At 35.6% G+C, this 27976-nt stretch overlaps 1 protein-coding gene across 1 annotated transcript; it reads left to right on the top strand.

Moving 5' to 3' along the window:
• Positions 1–234: 234 nt before the first annotated feature.
• LOC132563672 (uncharacterized) lies at positions 235–27976 on the top strand. Its single transcript, XM_060228412.1, has 2 exons — positions 235–799; positions 27003–27976. The coding sequence occupies exons 1-2, from the start codon at positions 235–237 to the stop codon at positions 27974–27976; spliced, it is 1539 nt and encodes a 512-aa protein (XP_060084395.1).

Below are 27976 nucleotides of genomic sequence, written 5' to 3'. Positions count from 1 at the left end.
ACACAGTAGAAAATACGTGCAACTTTGACATAGGCAGATATTGATGTAGTAGGGGAAATGGTGTTCTATTTGTGGTCACTATGATTCCATAAAAAACCATGAATCAATTATTATGTGATGAACATAAAGATTCACATTTTCTCATCAAGTTTTATGTTTTTATTGATTGTGATGTCTTCCTCAGATCTGAAGTTCCTAACCTGAGTTTCTGTGAGTACTGTGCTAGTCTGAATAATGGCGTCTACTGAGGATGCTGTGAACACTGGAGAAGAGGTGCAACCAGTCCAAAGTTCAGTCAACCAGGAGGAGTCCAGGATCAAAAGTCCGGATAATGATACAAGCTCTAATGATTACACTTTACCAGACTCGGAGGATGTGTCTCAAGCAACCAAAGTCGACAAGCAGGAGGAAACTGAAACAGTCGAATCTACCAATCATGAGTCAGGAACGGATGTCTCTAACGAGAAACAAGATAGCAGAACTGATGCTGCAGATCCCAATTTAAAAGTAGAAACGGAAGACATGAAAACTGATGACCACATTAGTGAACAGAATGGTGAACAAGATGGATTAAATGAACAGGAAAGTTCGGACAAAAATGATAAAACAAATGAACAGGAACATCCTAGTGAACAAGGCACTACTGACCAATCAGGGCAGGAGGTGGTTCAACCACTACCACAAATAGAGGAATTGGACAAGGAAGACCAGGATCTGAAGGAGAACTGCAACAACGATAATGAGGAAGAAGTGTTCAAAGAGGCAGGGGAAGATGAGGGAAAAGTTCAGACAGAGGAAGGTAAGGCTGTAACTGTGGGACACACTAACAATCAGAACACAATGGTGAAAAATACCATGAAAAATTCATAATTTGTATTTCATATATTGATTATGAATTGTTAGTGTTGTATTATGATGTATGCTAGTTTTTGTGAATTCTTATGGAAAATGATGCAGTTATTGTCAACCTCTCAGAGTGAAATATCAGGTCATATTTATAAAACATGGAATATAAAACATGTACACTAGGATATAAACCACTTCATACTAAACATTATATACAGTACTTATTTGTTACATCTTACTTATACCTCCACATCATTCTTGAAACTGCAACTGCCAGGTTTGGCTGTTATCCCAGGATGTACAGACAGACATGCATCATAGCCTGGTTCCAATTTCAATGATTCATGATCTTTACAAATACACGAAGACACTCAACATATTCCTGCTAATCACACTATACATTACATCAGTTCAAGACAACAATTGTGGGAAATATAGAGAAGTCAGCATCCCACATCACCTCCAGGAAATATCACAACCCACACATCACCTACAGGAAATATCACAACCGACACAACATCCTGACAATATCACAACCCACATCACCTACACACAATATCACAACCTACATCACCTACACACAATATCACAACCCACATCACCTACACACAATATCACAACCCACATCACCTACAGGCAATCTCACCACCCACACGACATCCAGACAATATCACAACCCACACAACATCCTGACAATATCACAACCCACACAACATCTTGACAATATCACAACCCACACAACATCCAGACAATATCACAACCCACATCACCTACAGACAATATCACAACCCACATCACATACACACAATATCACAACCCACACAACATTCAGACAATATCACAGCCCACACAACATCCTGACAATATCACAACCCACACAACATCCAGACAATATCACAACCCACACAACATCCTGACAATATCACAACCCACACAACATCCTGACAATATCACAACCCACACAACATCCTGACAATATCACAACCCACACAACATCCAGACAATATCACAACCTACACAACCTACAGACAATCTCACAACCCACACAACATCCAAACAATATCACAACCCACACAACATCCAAACAATATCACAACCCACACAACATTCAGACAATATCACAACCCACATCACCTACAGGCAATCTCACCACCCACACAACATCCAGACAATATCACAACCCACACAACATCCAGACAATATCACAACCCACATCACCTACAGACAATATCACAACCCACATCACATACACACAATATCACAACCCACACAACATCCAGACAATATCACAACCCACACAACATTCAGACAATATCACAACCCACACAACATTCAGACAATATCACAACCCACATCACCTACACACAATATCACAACCTACATCACCTACACACAATATCACAACCCACATCACCTACACGCAATATCACAACCTACATCACCTACACACAATATCACAACACACATCACCTACACACAATATCACAACCCACATCACCTACAGGCAATCTCACCACCCACACAACATCCAGACAATATCACAACCCACACAACATCCAGACGATATCACAACCCACATCACCTACAGACAATATCACAACCCACATCACATACACACAATATCACAACCCACATCACCTACAGACAATATCACAACCCACATCACATACACACAATATCACAACCCACACAACATCCAGACAATATCACAACCCACACAACATTCAGACAATATCACAACCCACACAACATTCAGACAATATCACAACCCACATCACCTACACACAATATCACAACCCACATCACCTACACACAATATCACAACCTGCATCACCTACACACAATATCACAACCCACATCACCTACACACAATATCACAACCCACATCACCTACACACAATATCACAACTCACATCACCTACACACAATATCACAAACCACACAACATCCAAGCACTATCACAACCTACACAACATCCAGACAATATCACAACCCACATCATCTACACACAATATCACAAACCACACAACATCCAAGCACTATCACAACCCACACAACATTCAGACAATATCACAACCCACATCACCTACACACAATATCACAACACACATCACCTACACACAATATCACAACCCACATCACCTACACACAATATCACAACACACATCACCTACACACAATATCACAACCCACATCACCTACACACAATATCACAACCCACATCACCTACACACAATATCACAACCCACATCACCTACACACAATATCACAACCCACATCACCTACACACAATATCACAACCCACATCACCTATATGGGACATGTCTTTGGTCATAGATGGGTATTGGTTGTAGGAATCAAAGAGACCAACAGTATTCACTAGAGCGACATCACAGAAGATAGATATTAAATAGAGTACCAAACATAGTGCCTATCTGATGCCTTCTTCTATATCTGTTGTATGGGAAACATTTATAAAAGTATCCATCAACATACTGAAAAGACAGCTATTGAAATACATGAACTGTCATACCTGTTAAGATAAACAGGTGTTGTTGTCTTGGTGAGGATGCTTGGTCTCTTGTTTTTGATGCACGATAACTAATAAATTTATGCTGATATTGGCGTAGATCCTCAAACTTCCTGTTGGCAAAAAGAGAGTTGGCAGATTGCTCAGTAGGCAGTACACATGTCCTTGTAATCATCTAAACTGTGATGTTGCAGTTCTCCCATGTACAACTGTAGAAAATTATGTACATGGCTTATATTTCTATAAGGTATCTGTGATATTGTCTATTTAATATTTAATTTCATATGTCACAATGAGACAAAGCAAAAGTGACTGAGTGCAGGGTATTTTTCCCCTAGGTGACTTTGATAGTCAGGTGTTTGCAATAGTTGTTGACAACAATTTGTTACCAGGTGTCACCTTAAGTGACCAGTGGCCATTTTTCAGTTAACACAAAACAAAACACTATACATTGAAGCATACTATGCGGTCACATATCAACAGGTATTTTGAATAGAGTTGGTATTTGTATCAAATCAATGCTCTTTATAAACAGGTATTTTATACAGAGTTGGTATTTGTATCAAATCACCGCTCTTTATAGACAGGTATTTTATATAGAGTTGGTATTTGTATCAAATCACCGCTCTTTATAGACAGGTATTTTGTGTAGAGTTGATATTTGTATCAAATCACTGCTCTTTATAGACAGGTATTTTGTATAATATTTGTATCAAATCACTGCTCTTTATAGACAGGTATTTTCAACAGAGTTGGTATTTGTATCAAATCACTGCTCTTTTATGTCAAGTAGGTCCCCTTGGTAAAGTTTAAGTTTAATCTCTTTAACCTCTAAGTACATTGTAAAACATATAACAAAAAAGATGAATGATTGCTCAAAACTTAATAACGGGAGACATGGTTTGGAGCATAGCATCAGAAATGTTCACCATTTTTAAATGGGACTAGATTTATATAATCTGGTGAGATGCTATACAGCAGAATAACAGTGTGTAGGAGTGAGGTTGCCAGGCATAATATCCGACAATGATATAATACTGAGCCTATACGCTGAGATATTTAATTCTGGTCCATCCAAGTACACGTGAGATCATCAGGTAAGTTGATCATAGTTACCAGTGGTGTTACAATATCTCAAGTTTTACATAGTTACCAGTGGTGTTACAGTATCTCAAGTTTTACACAGTTACCAGTGGTGTTACAATATCTCAAGCTTTACACAGTTACCAGTGGTGTTAAAATATCTCAAGTTTTACATAGTTACCAGTGGTGTTACAATATCTCAAGTTTTACACAGTTACCAGTGGTGTTACAACATCTCAAGTTTTACACAGTTACCAGTGGTGTTACAATATTTCAAGTTTTACATAGCTAAAGTGGTATTAAAATATCTCAAGTTTTACACAGTTACCAATGGTGTTACAATATCTCAAGTTTTACACAGTTACCAGTGGTGTTAAAATATCTCAAGTTTTACACAGTTACCAGTGGTGTTACAATATCTCAAGTTTTACACAGTTACCAGTGGTGTTACAACATCTCAAGTTTTACACAGTTACCAGTGGTGTTACAATATCTCAAGTTTTACATAGCTAAAGTGGTGTTACAATATCTCAGGTTTTACACTGTTACCAGTGGTGTTACAATATCTCAAGTTTTACACAGTTACCAGTGGTGTTACAATATCTCAAGTTTTACACAGTTACCAATGGTGTTACAATATCTCAGGTTTTACACTGTTACCAGTGGTGTTACAATATCTGAAGTTTTACACAGTTACCAGTGGTGTTAAAATATCTCAAGTTTTACATAGCTAAAGTGGTGTTACAATATCTCAAGTTTTACATAGCTAAAGTGGTGTTACAATATCTCAAGTTTTACATAGCTAAAGTGGTGTTACAATATCTCAAGTTTTACACAGTTACCAATGGTGTTACAATATCTCAGGTTTTACATAGTTACCAGTGGTGTTAAAATATCTCAAGTTTTACATAGCTAAAATGGTGTTACAATATCTCAAGTTTTACATAGCTAAAGTGGTGTTACAATATCTCAAGTTTTACACAGTTACCAATGGTGTTACAACATCTCAAGTTTTACATAGCTAAAGTGGTGTTACAATATCTCAAGTTTTACACAGTTACCAATGGTGTTACAACATCTCAGGTTTTACACAGTTACCAGTGGTGTTACAATATCTAAAGTTTTACATAGCTAAAGTGGTGTTACAATATCTCAGGTTTTACATAGTTACCAGTGGTGTTACAATATCTCAAGTTTTACATAGCTAAAGTGGTGTTACAATATCTCAAGTTTTACACAGTTACCAATGGTGTTACAATATCTCAAGTTTTACACAGTTACCAGTGGTGTTAAAATATCTCAAGTTTTACACAGTTACCAATGGTGTTACAATATCTCAGGTTTTACACTGTTACCAGTGGTGTTACAATATCTCAAGTTTTACACAGTTACCAGTGGTGTTACAATATCTCAAGTTTTACATAGTTACCAGTGGTGTTACAATATCTCAAGTTTTACACAGTTACCAGTGGTGTTACAATATCTAAAGTTTTACACAGTTACCAATGGTGTTACAGTATCTCAAGTTTTACATAGTTACCAGTGGTGTTACAGTATCTCAAGTTTTACATAGTTACCAATGGTGTTACAATATCTCAAGTTTTACATAGTTACCAGTGGTGTTACAATATCTCAAGTTTTACACAGTTACCAGTGGTGTTACAATATCTCAAGTTTTACACAGTTACCAGTGGTGTTACAATATCTCAAGTTTTACACAGTTACCAATGGTGTTACAATATCTCAAGTTTTACATAGTTACCAGTGGTGTTACAATATCTCAAGTTTTACACAGTTACCAGTGGTGTTACAATATCTCAAGTTTTACACAGTTACCAGTGGTGTTACAATATCTCAAGTTTTACACAGTTACCAGTGGTGTTACAATATCTCAAGTTTTACACAGTTACCAGTGGTGTTACAATATCTCAAGTTTTACATAGCTAAAGTGGTGTTACAATATCTCAAGTTTTACACAGTTACCAGTGGTGTTACAATATCTCAAGTTTTACACAGTTACCAGTGGTGTTACAATATCTCAAGTTTTACACAGTTACCAGTGGTGTTACAATATCTCAAGTTTTACACTGTTACCAGTGGTGTTACAATATCTCAAGTTTTACATAGTTACCAGTGTTACCAGTGGTGTTACAATATCTCAAGTTTTACATAGTTACCAGTGGTGTTACAATATCTCAAGTTTTACATAGTTACCAGTGGTGTTACAATATCTCAAGTTTTACATAGTTACCAGTGGTGTTACAATATCTCAAGTTTTACACAGTTACCAGTGGTGTTACAATATCTCAAGTTTTACATAGTTACCAGTGGTGTTACAATATCTCAGGTTTTACACAGTTACCAGTGGTGTTACAATATCTCAAGTTTTACACAGTTACCAGTGGTGTTACAATATCTCAAGTTTTACACAGTTACCAGTGGTGTTACAATATCTCAAGTTTTACACAGTTACCAGTGGTGTTACAATATCTCAAGTTTTACATAGTTACCAGTGGTGTTACAATATTTTACACAGTTACCAGTTTTTACAATAGTTTTACATAGCTAAAGTGGTGTTACAATATCTCAAGTTTTACACAGTTACCAGTGGTGTTACAATATCTCAAGTTTTACACAGTTACCAGTGGTGTTACAATATCTCAAGTTTTACATAGTTACCAGTGGTGTTACAATATCTCAAGTTTTACACAGTTACCAGTGGTGTTACAATATCTCAGGTTTTACACTGTTACCAGTGGTGTTACAATATCTCAAGTTTTACATAGTTACCAGTGGTGTTACAATATCTCAAGTTTTACATAGTTACCAGTGGTGTTACAATATCTCAAGTTTTACATAGTTACCAGTGGTTACCAGTGGTGTTACAATATCTCAAGTTTTACACAGTTACCAGTGGTGTTACAATATCTCAAGTTTTACACAGTTACCAGTGGTGTTACAATATCTCAGGTTTTACACAGTTACCAGTGGTGTTACAATATCTCAAGTTTTACACAGTTACCAGTGGTGTTACAATATCTCAAGTTTTACACAGTTACCAGTGGTGTTACAATATCTCAAGTTTTACATAGTTACCAGTGGTGTTAAAATATCTCAAGTTTTACATAGCTAAAGTGGTGTTACAATATCTCAAGTTTTACATAGTTACCAGTGGTGTTACAATATCTCAAGTTTTACACAGTTACCAGTGGTGTTACAATATCTCAAGTTTTACACAGTTACCAGTGGTGTTACAATATCTCAAGTTTTACATAGTTACCAGTAGTGTTAAAATATCTCAAGTTTTACATAGCTAAAGTGGTGTTACAATATCTCAAGTTTTACATAGTTACCAGTGGTGTTACAATATCTCAGGTTTTACACTGTTACCAGTGGTGTTACAATATCTCAAGTTTTACATAGCTAAAGTGGTGTTACAATATCTCAAGTTTTACACTGTTACCAGTGGTGTTACAATATCTCAAGTTTTACATAGCCAAGGTGATATTACAATATCTCAAGCTTTACATCATTATTGTTCTTTTATCTATAAAGAAATTGATATTGAATGTGAAATGCTTTAATCAAAATATTACATTTTACATTATACACATTGAAATATTTGAATATATATGTATATATATGTATTTGGTGTTTGGTCAATGAAATTCATCCAATATGTGGATTATATCCAGGTATAACAGGGAGATAACATTTACTTTTTATATATAATATCATTTCTTTTGTATATAACAGGTATACTTGGTGTGATATGTAAATACATGACTGGGCCTGTCAGAATCAGATGGTTATTCTCAATAGATGGAAATTTGTAATATAATCATTGATACAACATTTTAAAAAATAAAACTGCTCTAGACATGCAGTAGTTAACTGGTACCAATTGCTTTCAAAAGAGTCAAAATGGAATTTCAATAAAACTGCCTCAATAAAAAGTGCTATAAACTGATATATCAATGTTTAAAATGTCGTACACAATAGCAAAAAGATGGACGGTGTATGTCTATCACATTTTGACAAAATTACAATAATACTGAGACAATGAGTTTATTTTGTCAAGCACAGATTTCACCTTTTTGTGTCAAAGTCAAAATCTCTAATCTGGGTCCTGTGATATTTTCACCAGTGAAGAGTAGAGGCTATAAATAAACAATAGAACTCTTTCTCTTTGACAATTATCAGTATTTGTCAGGTAATCTTCCTGTGGTGAAAATAGTGAAAATGAAACACTGGGTGAAAATCCGGTTGTACAGTAATTAACATGGTACAGTCATACTTTAAAATTATTTGAGATTATCAAGTAAGGCTCAAAGTCACTATCAAAGCAACTAGTAATATGTTTAGTGTGAGACTATTGTTAACATACTCTCGCAGCATTTTCAATGTTCCTTATCTGATTAAGAAGCTGTTGGTCTGGAACATCAGCTGATAATGTTGAGATATATAATTTGTATTTTCTCTAAAAGTGTTAAAGTTGTACCAGATCCTTGTTACGCTATAAAATTTGTATTGTTTAGTTGACGTGTTGTAGAATTTAAATAATAAAATAACTATAAAATGGGAGGGGAGGGTGGAAAGATAGTTTTCCTCTCCATCCGTCTGTATGTCTGTGACAAATTTTTTTTCAGCTTTCTAGCTGCTTCGTTCCATGAGGGATTCTCATCAAACTTCACACACTTTTAGCACTCTGAAATATCTTGAACAAGTTTTATGGCTTTAGGCCAAGTTAACCATTTCTATTTTTAGAAAATTGTAATCAGTGCTCTAGCAGTTAAATTCCTTACAGGATTTTGATCAAACCTCAAACACTTACAAATGACCATAACACATGATTACACATTGGTGAGGAAACTGTTTCATCTACTTGTCATACTTATTCATTGCAATGTTCCATTAAGATTAATTACAAACTAACTGTATATGTCTCTTGTTTCCAAATTAACAGCAAACAGCACTCTCGTTATAAATCATTAGAGTGTAATAGTTTGTGAGTGTTAGGGTACATGTATTGCTTTAACAATATTTAGTATACTGAAATATATATCACTTCAGGTATAGATATACTAACATGTACCATATGTAGGTAAAAACCTTGAAACATTAGAATAGGCAAGTATAATGTCATACCCACATCCCAGGTATATACAATAAAACAGGTGGTGGAACAAATTACCAGCTGTAAGTCATGTATAATGACTCCAATCCACTCCCTAGCTAACTGTTAGGGAGAGATTAATTATCAGAACCTGGACATCGATTTTCTGGCTCAGCCTGTCTGTAGAAATGGTATAAACACTAATTAATCACATTAACAGTGTAACACATACCAATTTAACCTAAATACTGTATATCTAATATCACAACCCTATAACAGGGAAATGGGTAATAGGTGAGATATACAGGCACACTAGGCCTCTTATTAAACAGATCACATATGATCAGGAAACAGAAAAATATTTGTAAGAAATTATCAAATTTATATAATTAAGCCATACAATGTCATTGCTGCTGTAAGAAGTTTAAGTATCAGTTCTTATAGCTATGATTCAAATTAAAACCTTTTTAATTGTTTTGTGTCAACCTCTCTTATCTAATTAACAAACCTATCATGATAACTAGAGGTTTTTTTAAGATATTATTGTATATGCTGTGAAATGGGTAGAATTGTCAGCTTTATGTTTCATTTGTCATGAACATGTGAGATCCAACAATGGTTTTTTTTTTCTCACCCCTAATTTTACAAAGGTGATTATGGTGTCGGAAGTTTGAGGTCAGGACTTACATTTTTCAGGATTAATTTCTTACTTCTGATATTTGACCTAACAAACCCTTCCTTATTGTTATCAAAGTTGTCTTTGTTTTTATACAGACATATGATATGTTTTCTGATACAATGGCTGCGTACATGTTTCTATGCTTACCACTAAACACTGCCCTATAGAATATCTCTATAACAATGTCTGTGAAAGAGAAATCTGCCATGCAAGTATAATGAATAAATGAAGTATTGATGAAAACAAAATAATCAGAAAATTAACTTTTAAAATCTTGATTAAGATTACCCATAGCTTTAGAAGTTTAACACAGTAAAACATACATTTTTTTTCTCAGACAGAAAATACTCTGTCACGATACCGGCCCTAAAATAATATTACTTTTCCATGGTTGAGCTGACAACAATAGGTTAGTACTTAAGGCATTTAAATGAAATGTGTATAATTTTCTGTGTGCCAGATTTAAACTGGTGTTTCTGTCAGCTTTGCTAATCCTGTCAGCAGGGGCCGGAAGTGCGTACACATATTACTGAGATTTGTGAGTTTTACCTATTACAACTAATGTCAATTTTTACATTGATATATGTATACAAGGTATTAAAATCATTGTATGAAAAATGACTTGAAAGAAGATAACCTTTAATGGATTTCCTGTGTGTATAATTTTTTTCTTTTTAAAGGACATTTACTGACACAATCTTTCAAAGATTTCTTCCAACTCAGCTAGCTGTTATAAAGAAAAGTTGAATATGAATTCAATACCAGCCCCAAATGCCATATAGATTATGTAATAGGTAATGTAAAATATGTTGGAAATATATCAAATGGGTAGAAAATGTAGATGTTGTTTGTTTAATTTTGAAGTTTTTATCTATCATCTTGTAGTATGTATGAGATATGATATCGGGAATTAATAGAACAGGTTGATGGGTAAAGATAAGAAACAATTATTGTACAGGTAGTATAATTGGGAGATCAAAGACCGTTGAACAGGTATATAACCGATACAGGTAAATAAACATACCTGGTTCATTAGATACATTACAGATAAGTTTATGTATAAGTGGACATGCTGACAGCCTTTGCCAGGTGTAACAAACTGTTTTACCTGACCATTGATCTCTGTTGCTGTCTCGTTATCTGACCAGTGTAACTGAGATTCAGCGTGTTACATGGTAACGACACTGGGTATGGTAAACAAACTCCCATAAAAGGCATGCCTACCTGCCACAAGGCACAGTGTGGGGAACAATTACTTCACATTACCTTTAAAGTAAGTACAGGTAAACGGAAGACATATGTGTATGGAAGGGAAAATTACATACTACAGGTAAATACATGTACAGGTATAGTCATTTCTGATACTTTACTTCTCTATAAGTAAATTTGGTATGGACAAGATAACCATTCACCTCTCTTTGAAGTTTATCCATCTTTAGTTAAAACATCAAATTTTACCTATATTGTCACATGAAAACTCTCTAACTGTAAGTATATAAACTTTACCTATTTACATAAGAAATAGTGTTAATGTAGGATTGATTCTTTGTTTATTTTTAATTTTGAAATTTTATCTAAGTTAAAATATTGAGGTGTGCCTATATATTGAAAATTTAATTTGTGAATCCTGTTTGTCCCAATGTGACCCGATAGATCTGTTAGATGCCACAAGTGTACACAGATTTATCAGTGTGCTGTCTGTATTCCGTGAGATTTAATAATGCATGAAATATATGTAATAGCTATATAGATGACTGGTGGACATGTTTTGTATCTCCTCAACACTGAGTATTGCTAACCCGTCTATAGCATACAAGGTGAGAAAATAGAACCAGTCTGTTATTAGGAAATATCTAGTGACAGTATTTTGGTATTTGCGTCCTCGACCAAGTCTCAAGACCTCTTATACTTGTTAGCTTAGGGGATGTGTAAAGATCCATTATATATAATTATCTGGAATTGTACAATAGAGTTTTTGTGATTTTTTCTGTCTCTAACTTTGTAACTGTTTATATAAGGAATGTTTAAGGTAAGTTCAGTCTGTTTCTGCTGATTTCTATTGATCTTCATTCAATGGAACACTAGAACCGTGTATTATGCCGAGAACTGATAGCAGTTTGGAGTTTTAATGTTGCTGCCTATATACTCGTCTATCACAGATAACCTCTTATCTTCTCACAACTTCTGATTTTTTCTAGGTTGTTACTGTAGGTGTCCTTCAGAACTTCTTGATTCATGGAAGCACAGTTACTTAAGATTTTCTCTCTGTCTGGTTTATATCTTTTAAGTTGTGTATTTTTAACTTTATATCAATTAGATTTCCAATTAGCATTGAATTTAAGGAGATACGCTGTGTTTCTTTAGTTTTAAAGAGGAATTACCATTGAATACCAGTAGATTTGGTCTGATACTATACTGATAGACTGTAACAAATGATTGTATCAATTAGCAATGAAGTTTCACATTAATGGACTTGTTAGGAAAGGCCTTAGTATTGGTCTGTATCTGTATCGCAAAAGACTTATGAGGAATGGATTGGAATTCCAGGAAATTTGGCCTGTGGCTTGTCTGTGAAATACTGTTAGTATTGACTATCAGGAGTTTTGGTGTGTGCTTGACAAGGAATAGCCATTAGCTTTGTATATTGGTCTGTGACTAATGTACATGTATATTTAAAGGTCCTAATTTAACTCGTAAGATTTAGACTGTGACTAAGGAGGAATGGCCCCTAGTATTGAACTTCAGGAGATTTGGTCTGTGATTGATGAGGAATGGCCCTTAGTGTTGAACTTCAGGAGATTTGGTCTGTGATTGATGAGGAATAGCCCTTAGTATTGAACTCCAGGAGATTTGGTCTGTGATTGACAAGGAATAGCCCTGAGTGTTGAACTCTTTGAGATCTCGTATTTGACTTAGGAGGAATAGCCCTTAGTATTGAAGTCCAGGGGTTGGTCTGTGATTGATAAGGAATAGCCCTTAGTGTTGAACTTCAAGAGATTTGGTCTGTGATTGATGAGGAATGGCCCTTAGTGTTGAACTCCAGGAGATTTGGTCTGTGATTGACAAGGAATAGCCCTTAGTGTTGAACTTCAAGAGATTTGGTCTGTGATTGATGAGGAATGGCCCTTAGTGTTGAACTCCAAGAGATTTGGTCTGTGATTGATGAAGAATGGCCCTTAGTGTTGAACTCCAGGAGATTTGTTCTATGATTGATGAAGAATGGCCATTAGTGTTGAACTCCAAGAGATTTGGTCTGTGATTGATGAAGAATGGCCCTTAGTGTTGAACTCCAGGAGATTTGTTCTATGATTGATGAGGAATAGCCATTAGTGTTGAACTCCAAGAGATTTGGTCTGTGATTGATGAAGAATGGCCCTTAGTGTTGAACTTCAGGAGATTTGGTCTGTGATTGATGAAGAATGGCCCTTAGTGTTGAACTCCAGGAGATTTGGTCTGTGATTGATGAAGAATGGCCCTTAGTGTTGAACTCCAAGAGATTTGGTCTGTGATTGATGAAGAATGGCCCTTAGTGTTGAACTTCAGGAGATTTGGTCTGTGATTGATGAAGAATGGCCCTTAGTGTTGAACTCCAGGAGATTTGTTCTATGATTGATGAGGAATAGCCATTAGTGTTGAACTCCAAGAGATTTGGTCTGTGATTGATGAAGAATGGCCCTTAGTGTTGAACTCCAGGAGATTTGTTCTATGATTGATGAGGAATAGCCATTAGTGTTGAACTCCAAGAGATTTGGTCTGTGATTGATGAAGAATGGCCCTTAGTGTTGAACTCCAGGAGATTTGTTCTATGATTGATGAGGAATAGCCATTAGTGTTGAACTCCAAGAGATTTGGTCTGTGATTGATGAAGAATGGCCCTTAGTGTTGAACTTCAGGAGATTTGGTCTGTGATTGATGAAGAATGGCCCTTAGTGTTGAACTCCAGGAGATTTGGTCTGTGATTGATGAAGAATGGCCCTTAGTGTTGAACTCCAAGAGATTTGGTCTGTGATTGATGAAGAATGGCCCTTAGTGTTGAACTCCAGGAGATTTGTTCTATGATTGATGAAGAATGGCCATTAGTGTTGAATTCCAGGAGATTTGGTCTGTGATTGATGAGGAATAGCCCTTAGTATTGAACTCCAGGAGATTTGTTCTATGATTGATGAAGAATGGCCCTTAGTGTTGAACTCCAGGAGATTTGGTCTTTGATTGATGAAGAATGGCCCTTAGTGTTGAAATTCAGGAGATTTGGTCTGTGATTGATTAGGAATGGCCCTGAGTGTTGAACTCCAGGAGATTTGGTCTGTGATTGATGAGGAATGGCCCTTAGTGTTGAACTTCAAGAGATTTGGTCTGTGATAGATAAGGAATATCTCATGGTGTTGAACTCTTTGAGATCTTGTATTTGACTTCGGAGGAATGGCCCTTAGTGTTGAACTCCAGGAGATTTGTTCTATGATTGATGAAGAATGGCCATTAGTGTTGAACTCCAAGAGATTTGGTCTGTGATTGATGAGGAATGGCCCTTAGTGTTGAATTCCAGGAGATTTGGTCTGTGATTGATGAGGAATAGCCCTTAGTGTTGAACTCCAGGAGATTTGTTCTATGATTGATGAAGAATGGCCCTTAGTGTTGAACTCCAGGAGATTTGTTCTATGATTGATGAAGAATGGCCATTAGTGTTGAATTCCAGGAGATTTGGTCTGTGATTGATGAGGAATAGCCCTTAGTATTGAACTCCAGGAGATTTGTTCTTTGATTGATGAGGAATGGCCCTTAGTGTTGAAATTCAGGAGATTTGGTCTGTGATTGATGAGGAATGGCCCTTAGTGTTGAAATTCAGGAGATTTGGTCTGTGATTGATTAGGAATGGCCCTGAGTGTTGAACTCCAGGAGATTTGGTCTGTGATTGATGAGGAATGGCCCTTAGTGTTGAACTTCAAGAGATTTGGTCTGTGATAGATAAGGAATATTTCATGGTGTTGAACTCTTTGAGATCTTGTATTTGACTTAGGAGGAATGGCCCTTAGTGTTGAACTCCAGGAGATTTGGTCTGTGATTGATGAGGAATGGCCCTTAGTGTTGAACTTCAAGAGATTTGGTCTGTGATAGATAAGGAATAGCCCTTAGTGTTGAACTTCAAGAGATTTGGTCTGTGATAGATAAGGAATAGCCCTTAGTGTTGAACTTCAAGAGATTTGGTCTGTGATAGATAAGGAATATCTCATGGTGTTGAACTCTTTGAGATCTCGTATTTGACTTAGGAGGAATGGCCCCTGGTGTTAAACGCCAAGATATTTGGTCTGTGAATTAGGAGGAATGGCCCTGAGTGTTGAACTCCAGGAGATTTGGTCTGTGACTAAGGAGGAATGGCCCTTAGTATTGAATTTCAGGTGATTAGATAATCTACATCTCTAGCAGATTTGGTCTGTTTCTTTAGCTTCGTGATACAATGTAAAAATTAAGGGAGATTCCTAGGAATTGTGTTTTAAAGAGTTTAACCTTATTCTTCATTTATAGAACTGATGATATCCCCAGTTATTATCTCCCTTGTATCTTGGGTGCTGGATCCATAAACATTGTACTAGTATATTTCTAGAATTCTGTCTTTAAAATTATCAAAGTGTAAGTAGGTGTTTTTTCATATATTTAAACTACAACTTATCTATTTAATAGGTGTTTTACACACAAACCTTGGTTTTCTTTCTTAGCAGGACCCTTAGGGTGAAATATGGCTCCCATATCAACTTGACATTAACACACTCAGTGTACTTGAGAAATTCAAGTTTAATGAAGCTTAAATATATATTTACCTCAAACTCAGTTTAAACTGTAGCTGAGGGTAGCTGGAGAGAGGACTCAAAGTGCTAATGATAACATTACATGTGTAGTGTGATTTTTAAATTTTACAAATAATTGTTGTATATATTAGTTTTTTTTTTAAATGAAAAAGTCATAGGTCCTGTCTTTATCACTTATGGTACATGACTGTTTACAACTTGCTTCTTGACATTTCATAAAAAAAAATTGCAGTATCAACTGAAAGACACCTGTGTATATATATACATAAAACATTGACTTGTCATGTTTAAAGTCATCAAAACGCTTTCTTTTAACCACTGATCAAGTTGAAATTTAACATTAAAATTCTACAATTCTTTACAGTCACATTAACCTGTAAACAGCTATTTGTCCTTGAACAAGAACATTAAATCAATTCTGGTCCTAAAGGCATTACCACTAAGCATGTTCTGAAGACATTATCAATATTATGTACATGATTACCTTCATTGTTGGTTACACCAGGTCAATATAGGTATAAGAATGTACAAGGTCATCATAAGTGTAGAGATACACTATATCAATATAGATATAGAGATAACAATATCAATATAGATATAGAGATAACAATATCAATATAAATATAGAGATAACAATATCAATATAGATATAGAGATACACTATATCAGTATAGATATAGAGATACACTATATAGATATAGAGATACACTATATAGATATAGAGATACACTGTATAGATATAGAGATAACAATATCAATATAGATATAGAGATAACAATATCAATATAGATATAGAGATACATTATATCAGTATAGATATAGAGATACACTATATAGATATAGAGATACACTATATAGATATAGAGACACACAATATCAATATAGATATAGAGATACACTATATCAATATAGATATAGAGATAACAATATCAATATAGATATAGAGATACACTATATCAATATAGATATAGATATAACAATATCAATATAGATATATAGATACACTATATAGATATAGATATAGAGATACACTATATCAATATAGATACAGAGATACACTATATCAATATAGATATAGAGATACACAATATCAATATAGATATAGAGGTACACTATATCAATATAGATATATAGATAACAATATCAATATAGATATAGAGATACATTATATCAGTATAGATATAGAGATACACTATATAGATATAGAGATACACTATAGCAATATAGATATAGAGATACACTATATCAATATAGATATAGAGATACACTATATCAATATAGATATAGAGATAACAATATCAATATAGATATAGAGACACACTCGATCAATATAGATATATAGATACACTACATAGATATAGAGACACTATATAGATATAGATATAACAATATCAATATAGATATAGAGACACACTACATAGATATAGATATAGAGAAACACAATATCAATATATGTATAGGGACACACTAAATCAACGTGAATATAGGGATACACTTGTTCATCATCAGTATAGAGATACAACAGGTTAATATACCTGGTAGATTAGTGATACACTTAGTCATGATGTCAGGGATACACCAGATTAATGTACCTTGTAGATTAGGTAGATTAGTGATACACTTAGTCATGATGTCAGGGATACACCAGGTTAATGTACCTGGTAGATTAGGTAGATTAGTGATACACTTAGTCATGATGTCAGGGATACACCAGGTTAATGTACCTGGTAGATTAGGTTAGTCATGATGTCAGGGATACACCAGGTTAATGTACCTGGTAGATTAGTGATACACTTAGTCATGATGTCAGGGATACACCAGGTTAATGTACCTGGTAGATTAGCGATACACTTAGTCATGATGTCAGGGATACACCAGGTTAATGTACCTTGTAGATTAGCAATACACTTAGTCATGATGTCAGGGATACACCAGGTTAATGTACCTGGTAGATTAGCGATACACTTAGTCATGATGTCAGGGATACACCAGGTTAATGTACCTGGTAGATTAGCAATACACTTAGTCATGATGTCACTTAATGTACCTGGTAGATTAGATTAGTCATGATGTCAGGGATACACCAGATTAATATACCTGGTAGATTAGCGATACACTTAGATTAGGTAGATTAGTGATACACTTAGTCATGATGTCAGGGATACACAAGATTAATGTACCTTGTAGATTAGTGATACACTTAGTCATGATGTCAGGGATACACCAGGTTAATGTACCTGGTAGATTAGCGATACACTTAGTCATGATGTCAGGGATACACCAGGTTAATGTACCTGGTAGATTAGCAATACACTTAGTCATGATGTCAGGGATACACCAGGTTAATGTACCTGGTAGATTAGCACACTTAGTCATGATGTCAGGGATACACCAGGTTAATGTACCTGGTAGATTAGCAATACACTTAGTCATGATGTCAGGGATACACCAGGTTAATGTACCTGGTAGATTAGTGATACACTTAGTCATGATGTCAGGGATACACCAGATTAATATACCTGGTAGATTAGCGATACACTTAGTCATGATGTCAGGGATACACAAGGTTAATGTACCTGGTAGATTAGGTAGATTAGTGATACACTTAGTCATGATGTCAGGGATACACCAGGTTAATGTACCTGGTAGATTAGTGATACACTTAGTCATGATGTCAGGGATACACCAGATTAATGTACCTGGTAGATTAGCAATACACTTAGTCATGATGTCAGGGATATACCAGATTAATGTACCTGGTAAATTAGCGATACACTTAGTCATGATGTCAGGGATACACAAGGTTAATGTACCTGGTAGATTAGTGATACACTTAGTCATGATGTCAGGGATACACCAGGTTAATGTACCTGGTAGATTAGCAATACACTTAGTCATGATGTCAGGGATACACCAGGTTAATGTACCTGGTAGATTAGCAATACACTTAGTCATGATGTCAGGGATACACCAGATTAATGTACCTGGTAGATTAGCAATACACTTAGTCATGATGTCAGGGATACACCAGGTTAATGTACCTGGTAGATTAGCAATACACTTAGTCATGATGTCAGGGATACACCAGGTTAATGTACCTGGTAGATTACCACTTAGTCATGATGTCAGGGATACACCAGATTAATGTACCTGGTACTACACTTAGTCATGATGTCAGGGATACACCAGGTTAATGTACCTGGTAGATTAGCAATACACTTAGTCATGATGTCAGGGATATACCAGATTAATGTACCTGGTAAATTAGCGATACACTTAGTCATGATGTCAGGGATACACCAGATTAATGTACCTGTCATGTAGATTAGGTACCTGGTAAATTAGCAATACACTTAGTCATGATGTCAGGGATACACCAGATTAATGTACCTGGTATAGGTAGATTAGGTCATGATGTCAGATACACCAGATTAATGTACCAGGTAGATTAGTGATACACTTTGTCATGATGTCAGGGATACACCAGATTAATGTACCTGGTAGATTAGGAAGATTAGTGATACACTTAGTCATGATGTCAGGGATACACCAGATTAATGTACCTGGTAGATTAGGTAGATTAGTGATACACTTAGTCATGATGTCATGGTCAGATACACCAGTACCTGGTTAATGTATGATGTCCTGGTAGATTAATGTACCTGGTAGATTAGGTAGACTAGTGATACACTTAGTCATTATGTCAAGGATACACCAGGTTAATGTACCTGGTTGATTAGCGATACACTTAGTCATGATGTCAGGGATACACCAGATTAATGTACCTGGTAGATTAGGTAGATTAGTGATACACTTAGTCATGATGTCAGGGATACACCAGATTAATGTACCTGGTAGATTAGGTAGATTAGTGATACACTTAGTCATGATGTCAGGGATACACCAAATTAATGCACCTGGTAGATTAGCGATACACTTAGTCATGATGTCTGGGATACACCAGATTAATGTACCTGGTAGATTAGTTGATGTCAGGGATACACCAGGTTAATGTACCTGGTAGATTAGTTACATATGATGTCTGGGATACACCAGATTAATGTACCTGGTAGATTAGGTAGATTAGTGATACACTTAGTCATGATGTCAGGGATACACCAGGTTAATGTACCTGGTAGATTAGGTAGATTAGTGATACACTTAGTCATGATGTCAGGGATACACCAGGTTAATGTACCTGGTAGATTAGGTCATGATGTAGGGATACACTTAGTCATGATGTCAGGGATACACCAGGTTAATGTACCTTGTAGATTAGGTAGATTAGTGATACACTTAGTCATGATGTCAGGGATACACCAGGTTAATGTACCTGGTAGATTAGGTAGATTAGTGATACACTTAGTCATGATGTCAGGGATACACCAGGTTAATGTACCTGGTAGATTAGGTAGATTAGTGATACACTTAGTCATGATGTCAGGGATACACCAGGTTAATGTACCTTGTAGATTAGGTAGATTAGTGATACACTTAGTCATTATGTCAAGGATACAACAGTTCAATTTACGTATAAAGATACACTGGAGTCAATGTAGGCCTAAAAGTACACTTATCAATGAAAGTCATTTTCACTTCACCCTCTACAGAGAGACCATTGATTAAAGGCAGAGAGTAGAGTAGTTCTATGAAGAACTTGTAAAGACCTGGCAGCTGTAATTAAAGGTCAGAAGAAGTGAACCACTTCCTTTAATTATACTGATATGTTGATAACTCTGACCATACATTTTGCTCATAGGTACATTATAGATAGAGGTCTACAACTAAGGCTGTCTGACCATTGCCTCTATATAACTTACAGTAAAGGTCTTGTCTATACTTACTTGACTTCTATATTTACCTGTTGGTAGATATTCCACCGAGATTTATCTGTTCAGGTACAATCCTCAAATTTACCTGTGTATAGGGATAAGAATTACAATGCCAGATAGGGATTCAGAAGCTTGAAGCTTCATCATTTATCTTAGTACAGTATATTATTTTCAATTTTTAGGTCACCTGAGACAAAGTCTCAAGTGACCTATTGCAATTGCGTTTTGGCTGCTGGTGCCAGTAGTGCATTGTAAACTATTTACATTTTTGACTTCTTCTCAATAACCAATGGTCCAGGGTCATGGTATTAGGCCAGTAGCATGCTGTGATGAACCAGGTTTGTTCTAATGAATGACCTTGACCTATTTTCAATGTCACAGGGGTCAAATGTGTTAAAATTTTTAAACAACTTTTCAATAACCAAAATTCCTAGGGTCATGATATTAGGCCAGTAGCATGCTGGAATAAGACCTGAAGATCTCAGTTGACCGTTAAGGCCCATGAGCTTCTTGTTAAATCTACCCCCTGAATCTTGATCCTGTGATAGCCGGGACACTGGGATATTGTAATTGCCACAGCCTACAATTTGTCTTTCGAGAGAATGATTTAGAGTGAACTATGTCAGTGACGAAGAAATTAAAAATAATGATGTTCATAAGTCAAAGGTCAAAGGCCATGGTCACTTAAGGCCTATATAGCAAATTAGCTCAAAGTTCAAATGACAATTCTCATGTCCTCAGATAATGGGTTATTCAAATTGCCCTACGTCCATTGTCTGTCGTCCAGCTGTCTGTGCATCTGTCTGTAAGCCATTTTTGTCATCACTATTTCTTGAGAATTACTGAATGAATCTTTCTCAAATTTCCTATGTAGTTTCCCTTTGGTCCCTTGTTATGCCATTTTATTTTGGGAATGATCAGAAATAAAAACTGGCTGAAAGGCAACCATCTTTGATTTGGTCCCTAGTTGTGCCTGTTTGATTTAAGGTCTGATCCAGAAAAATACATAAAGTGTTTCTGATGTCAGTACACCTCATCCTGTCCCATCGGAAGCAACCTTGAGAACCTTTCAACAGTTTTTTTACACATTTACCATGATTAATCATTATCATGATTAGTCCTTGACACTGATCAGATTCTGGTTTGAGTTCAGACGTTGGGGATTCCATGTCCTATAGGTATTGTCTAGTTTTTAACTTAGTTGTAATTAATGTACCGAGTTTAAGACAGGGATTTAATCTTAATTAGATTGACATTACCTGTTACTATACAAAGGAAGGCAGTGATTGGTGGAATCTTTGGAATATTGATTGCTTTATGGAGATAATTAGTGTTCCAAGACAATTCCTGTCTTACAACCTATAATTGTGATAAAACATGCAAGATCCTTGAAATTTTCCTTTTTTAACGATTTGTTAATTAGTTTTATATTGATACTGTGTAATGGGTGTGCCTGTGAGGGTAATTAGTTTATAATAAAATAGGTCCTGCTGTAAACCATTGTAACCTACTGTACTATGTACATGTAGACATAGAGACAGCTATGGTCATGCATGCAGTGTACTCGGAAGTAATCTACTCAGTAAGCAACGTTGCATGGAGAGGGAAGATATTACTGTTTTCATCACTGAAGATACTTTAACAGACTGAAAGTCACACAGCCAGAACTTTTGCAGTGGATTCATACATAGTCTGTGTGGGAAAGTATATTTAGCACACAATTTGAATTGGATTATGTATAGAGTTAAAGTTCAACAGTTTCACCAAAGTCGACCCAGAGGTTTAATAGATTAAAGCTCAAACTTGGGGTGTGTCAGATCTGAAAAGATATCAAATTAACTTTACAGGACAGAGCTAAAGGTTAATACTTGAAGGATATATATATATATATATATATAGAGATACACTTTAGCAGATGTTTAACAGAAATTTATCAAATATTTAAAAATAAAATCTGATACATACCCAGTGTTGAAACCTTTCCAGATTTGAAGTTTGCCTAGCATAAAAATGAATTTTAAGTCATACTATTTTTAGTTTACAAAGGAAAGTTCCATTTTGTGACTATAAGTAAGGTGATGATGTCTGTGATTTACTACAACTCACTTTAAGTAAGGTCACGATGTAGAATGTTAGTCTAATCAATCCAGTTATTGTTTGGGTCCACAAATGGAGACTATTATCCGAACCCCTGATCATTTATGTACTGTTGCCATGAGTGTTTTATGTAGTAATCAGTCGCAATCATGTACTTGAGCCATGTATTAGACGTTTGTATGGATTAAGATATCAGAATGATTCATATTTCCAAATTGTCTGAGGTGCCACACCTTCCTGTTTCCTACATTGTAATGGCTTGTTTCTATTGATTTACTCCTTCTCCTGACCAGGTAAGACCTTTTATTGACCAATATACAGGTGTTTTGTTTATTTTCTATGATCAGTACACACTGTAACATTTCTGGATACCATTAAGCATATATATAAAACTAAAAATAGAACAGGTGAATGTTGTGTAATAAATTGTGTTGACATTACTGCTAAGAGTTTTATCTGGTAAATATTTCTGTCTGGTTAATCCTCAAATTTCTGTCGGGTAAATTCAAAGTTTTCTATCTTATTAATCCTCAGATTTCTGTCTTGTTTTTCTGCCATGTTAATCCCCAGATTTCTGTCTTGTTAATCTCCAGATTTCTGTCTTGTTACTCCTCAGATTTCTGTCTTGTTAATCCCCAGATTTCTGTCTTGTTAATCCCCAGATTTCTGTCTGGTTAATCCTCAGATTTCTGTCTTGTTACTCCTCAGATTTCTGTCTTGTTACTCCTCAGATTTCTGTCTTGTTAATCCCCAGATTTCTGTCTTGTTAATCCTCAGATTTCTGTCTTGTTAATCCCCAGATTTCTGTCTTGTTAATCTCCAGATTTCTGTCTTGTTAATCCCCAGATTTTTGTCTTGTTAATCCTCAGATTTCTGTCTTGTTAATCCCCAGATTTCTGTCTTGTTAATCCCCAGATTTCTGTCTTGTTAATCTCCAGATTTCTGTCTTGTTACTCCTCAGATTTCTGTCTTGTTAATCCCCAGATTTCTGTCTTGTTAATCACCAGATTTCTGTCTTGTTAATCCCCAGATTTCTGTCTTGTTAATCCTCAGATTTCTGTCTTGTTAATCCCCAGATTTCTGTCTTGTTAATCTCCAGATTTCTGTCTTGTTAATCCCCAGATTTTTGTCTTGTTAATCCTCAGATTTCTGTCTTGTTAATCACCAGATTTCTGTCTTGTTAATCTCCAGATTTCTGTCTTGTTAATCCCCAGATTTCTGTCTTGTTAATCCCCAGATTTCTGTCTTGTTAATCTCCAGATTTCTGTCTTGTTAATCCCCAGATTTCTGTCTTGTTAATCCTCAGATTTCTGTCTTGTTAATCTCCAGATTTCTGTCTTGTTAATCACCAGATTTCTGTCCTGTTAATCCCCTGATTTCTGTCTTGTTAATCCTCAGATTTCTGTCTTGTTAATCCCCAGATTTCTGTCTTGTTAATCTCCAGATTTCTGTCTTGTTACTCCTCAGATTTCTGTCTTGTTAATCCCCAGATTTCTGTCTTGTTAATCCCCAGATTTCTGTCTGGTTAATCCTTAGATTTCTGTCTTGTTAATCCTCAGATTTCTGTCTTGTTACTCCTCAGATTTCTGTCTTGTTACTCCTCAGATTTCTGTCTTGTTAATCCCCAGATTTCTGTCTTGTTAATCCTCAGATTTCTGTCTTGTTAATCCCCAGATTTCTGTCTTGTTAATCTCCAGATTTCTGTCTTGTTAATCCCCAGATTTTTGTCTTGTTAATCCTCAGATTTCTGTCTTGTTAATCCCCAGATTTCTGTCTTGTTAATCCCCAGATTTCTGTCTTGTTAATCTCCAGATTTCTGTCTTGTTACTCCTCAGATTTCTGTCTTGTTAATCCCCAGATTTCTGTCTTGTTAATCACCAGATTTCTGTCTTGTTAATCCCCAGATTTCTGTCTTGTTAATCCTCAGATTTCTGTCTTGTTAATCCCCAGATTTCTGTCTTGTTAATCTCCAGATTTCTGTCTTGTTAATCCCCAGATTTTTGTCTTGTTAATCCTCAGATTTCTGTCTTGTTAATCACCAGATTTCTGTCTTGTTAATCCCCAGATTTCTGTCTTGTTAATCTCCAGATTTCTGTCTTGTTAATCACCAGATTTCTGTCCTGTTAATCCCCTGATTTCTGTCTTGTTAATCCTCAGATTTCTGTCTTGTTAATCACCAGATTTCTGTCTTGTTAATCTCCAGATTTCTGTCTTGTTAATCTCCAGATTTCTGTCTTGTTAATCCCCAGATTTTTGTCTTGTTAATCACCAGATTTCTGTCTTGTTAATCCTCAGATTTCTGTCTTGTTAATCACCAGATTTCTGTCTTGTTACTCCTGAAATTTCTGTCTTGTTAATCCCCAGATTTCAGTCTTGTTAATCCTCAGATTTCTGTCTTGTTAATCACCAGATTTCTGGTAAATCGTAAGGTTTCTGTCTGGTAAATCGTAAGGTTTCTGTCTCGTAAATCGTTAGGTTTCTGTCTGGTAAATCGTAAGGTTTCTGTCTGGTAAATCGTTAGGTATCTGTCTGGTAAATCATTAGGTTTCTGTCTGTTTTAGTTAATCTTTTTGTCAGATAAATTCTTAAGTAACACTTCAGCTGTCATATGAAACTTTTTTTTCAAAACTTTGAGCAGATCATTTTCATATTCCTGACAAAATGACCTTCAGACATTATTCCTACACAGATACAGATGATAAACACACATCTATATAGCATACTTGTAGGGTATCACAGACTTCATGTATGACACCTAGTCCAATTTTTTCCAACTTTAATAATTGATTTAGTTCATTGCCTCCATGTGACTAGGCTCTGCTTAAAGCCATTAGTATTTTAACAGTCTATGACATAGGCAGGTCAGGCCTAATTAGCTCCAATATAAAGGATGTACTGTTACTGGCCTTAAAGCCATTAGTATTTTAACAGTCTATGACATAGGCAGGTCAGGCCTAATTAGCTCCAATATAAAGGATGTACTGTTACTGGCCTTAAAGCCATTAGTATTTTAACAGTCTATGACATAGGCAGGTCAGGCCTAATTAGCTCCAATATAAAGGATGTACTGTTACTGGCCTTAAAGCCATTAGTATTTTAACAGTCTATGACATAGGCAGGTCAGGCCTAATTAGCTCCAATATAAAGGATGTACTGTTACTGGCCTTAAAGCCATTAGTATTTTAACAGTCTATGACATAGGCAGGTCAGGCCTAATTAGCTCCAATATAAAGGATGTACTGTTACTGGCCTTAATCTGGTAACATCATGATTTTGTTGTGTTCTTATAGGTTTTCTTAGACATGCCAGTAATTGGCAATTATCTCTTCTTGTTTTTGTTTTATTAAACCCTGAAGGTCTATCATTACATAATATTGATTACAGTTAATTTTTAATGATGCCAGTACATGTCCTCATAATCCTTTTTGTAATATTTTGTATGATATCATTCATGCCATACTTTTTGTAATATTCTGTATGAGCTTATTCATGCCATACTTTTTGTAATATTCTGTATGATATCATTCATGCCATACTTTTTGTAATATTCTGTATGACATCATTCATGCAATACTTTTTGTAATATTCTGTATGATATCTTTCATGCCATACTTTTTGTAATAACCTGTGTGATATCATTCATGCCATACTTTTTGTAATATTCTGTATGACATCATTCATGCCATACTTTTTGTAATATTCTGTATGATATCATTCATGTCATACTTTTTGTAATATTCTGTATGATATCAATCATGCCATACTTTTTGTAATATTCTGTATGATATCATTCATGCCATACTTTTTGTAATATTCTGTATGAGCTCATTCATGCCATACTTTTTGTAATATTCTGTATGAGCTTATTCATGCTATACTTTCATTTCTGTGTCTGATTATGAAGTTTGATTCATCGATTAACAATACAAAATTGATGTTTAATTTTAACACAGTGATTTTGATTTTGAAGTGAACAAACAAAATTGATTTAATATAATTTTTGTTGGTTTTTTTCCAGAAAACAAGGTAGAACTCTGTGTACTGACTGAAGACGAAGGAGTTTTAAAACCTGATTCACAATCAGATGAGAACAAGGGAGATTCTGAAGAACTAGGTGTCATAGCAACAGGAGCAGACAATCCAGGAGAAACCATGGATACTGAAACATCAAAAGAGGATAATGAGGGTCAGCAAGAGACCACTGAACAGGAAACATCAGAAAATGTTCCCACTGGAGCGGAACCACAACAAGATACTACCGAGGGGCAATCTGAGGGGAAGGTAGAGGAAAAAACAGATGTTAATGATGAAAAGGAAGGTGAGTCTGTAACTGAAAAGACTGAGGAACAAAAGGGTGATGAAACAAAGCCTGATGATACACCTACCGTACCTGTGACTGATGCTGGGGTTACAGAGACGGTGAATGATTCTCAGGCTGATGAACAAAGCAAGGTTGAGGAGGAACAGAAAGAGGGAAAACCTGAGGAGGTCACAAAGACAGAGGAGGCCACAGAAGAAGAACAAAGTGAAAACAAAGAGAAGGAGAAAGAGCTACAGCAGGAATCCATGTTGATGAATCAAAATGCTGAAAAGGAAGCATTTCAACAGCTAATGGATCAGAATGTAAATCTAGAGGCAGAATTTAACAAAATGAAAAGCCAGTTTGATGAGATAAAGGGAAAATATGTGGCAATGGAATCCAAAGTGACAGAAGTCAGTAACGAAAATACGGAAAAACAGTCCAAAATCAATGAACTGGAGGAAGAGATAAAGAAACTGAGGAGTCAGATACATGACGGAGGCAGTGAGGACAGCGAACAGAAGATCAGGGACCTACAGCAACAGTTGTTGAGGCTGGCAAAGGAAGATGAGGAAAAAGACAAAGAAATTAGTTCTCTGAAAAAGGAACTTGATAGAAAGGATGTCAAATTATCGGAGTACGGGAACGGAGGTACACAGAACCAACCATCTAAATCATGTACCATACTGTAA

Source organism: Ylistrum balloti, unplaced genomic scaffold, assembly GCF_031769215.1.
Source record: "Ylistrum balloti isolate Yb309-2 unplaced genomic scaffold, AGI_CSIRO_Ybal_v1 Utg371816, whole genome shotgun sequence".
Classification (NCBI taxonomy): domain Eukaryota; kingdom Metazoa; phylum Mollusca; class Bivalvia; order Pectinida; family Pectinidae; genus Ylistrum; species Ylistrum balloti.
The sequence above is the reverse complement of the archived record's forward strand: the minus strand, read 5'-3'. Positions and strand labels throughout refer to the sequence as shown.

Excerpts from the sequence above, each read along its gene's own strand:
- LOC132563672 (XM_060228412.1), top strand. The coding sequence starts at position 235 with ATGGCGTCTACTGAGGATGCTGTGAACACTGGAGAAGAGGTGCAACCA. Across the intron at positions 800-27,002 it reads AAAAGTTCAGACAGAGGAAG|AAAACAAGGTAGAACTCTGT; the intron begins GTAAGGCTGTAA and ends GTTTTTTTCCAG.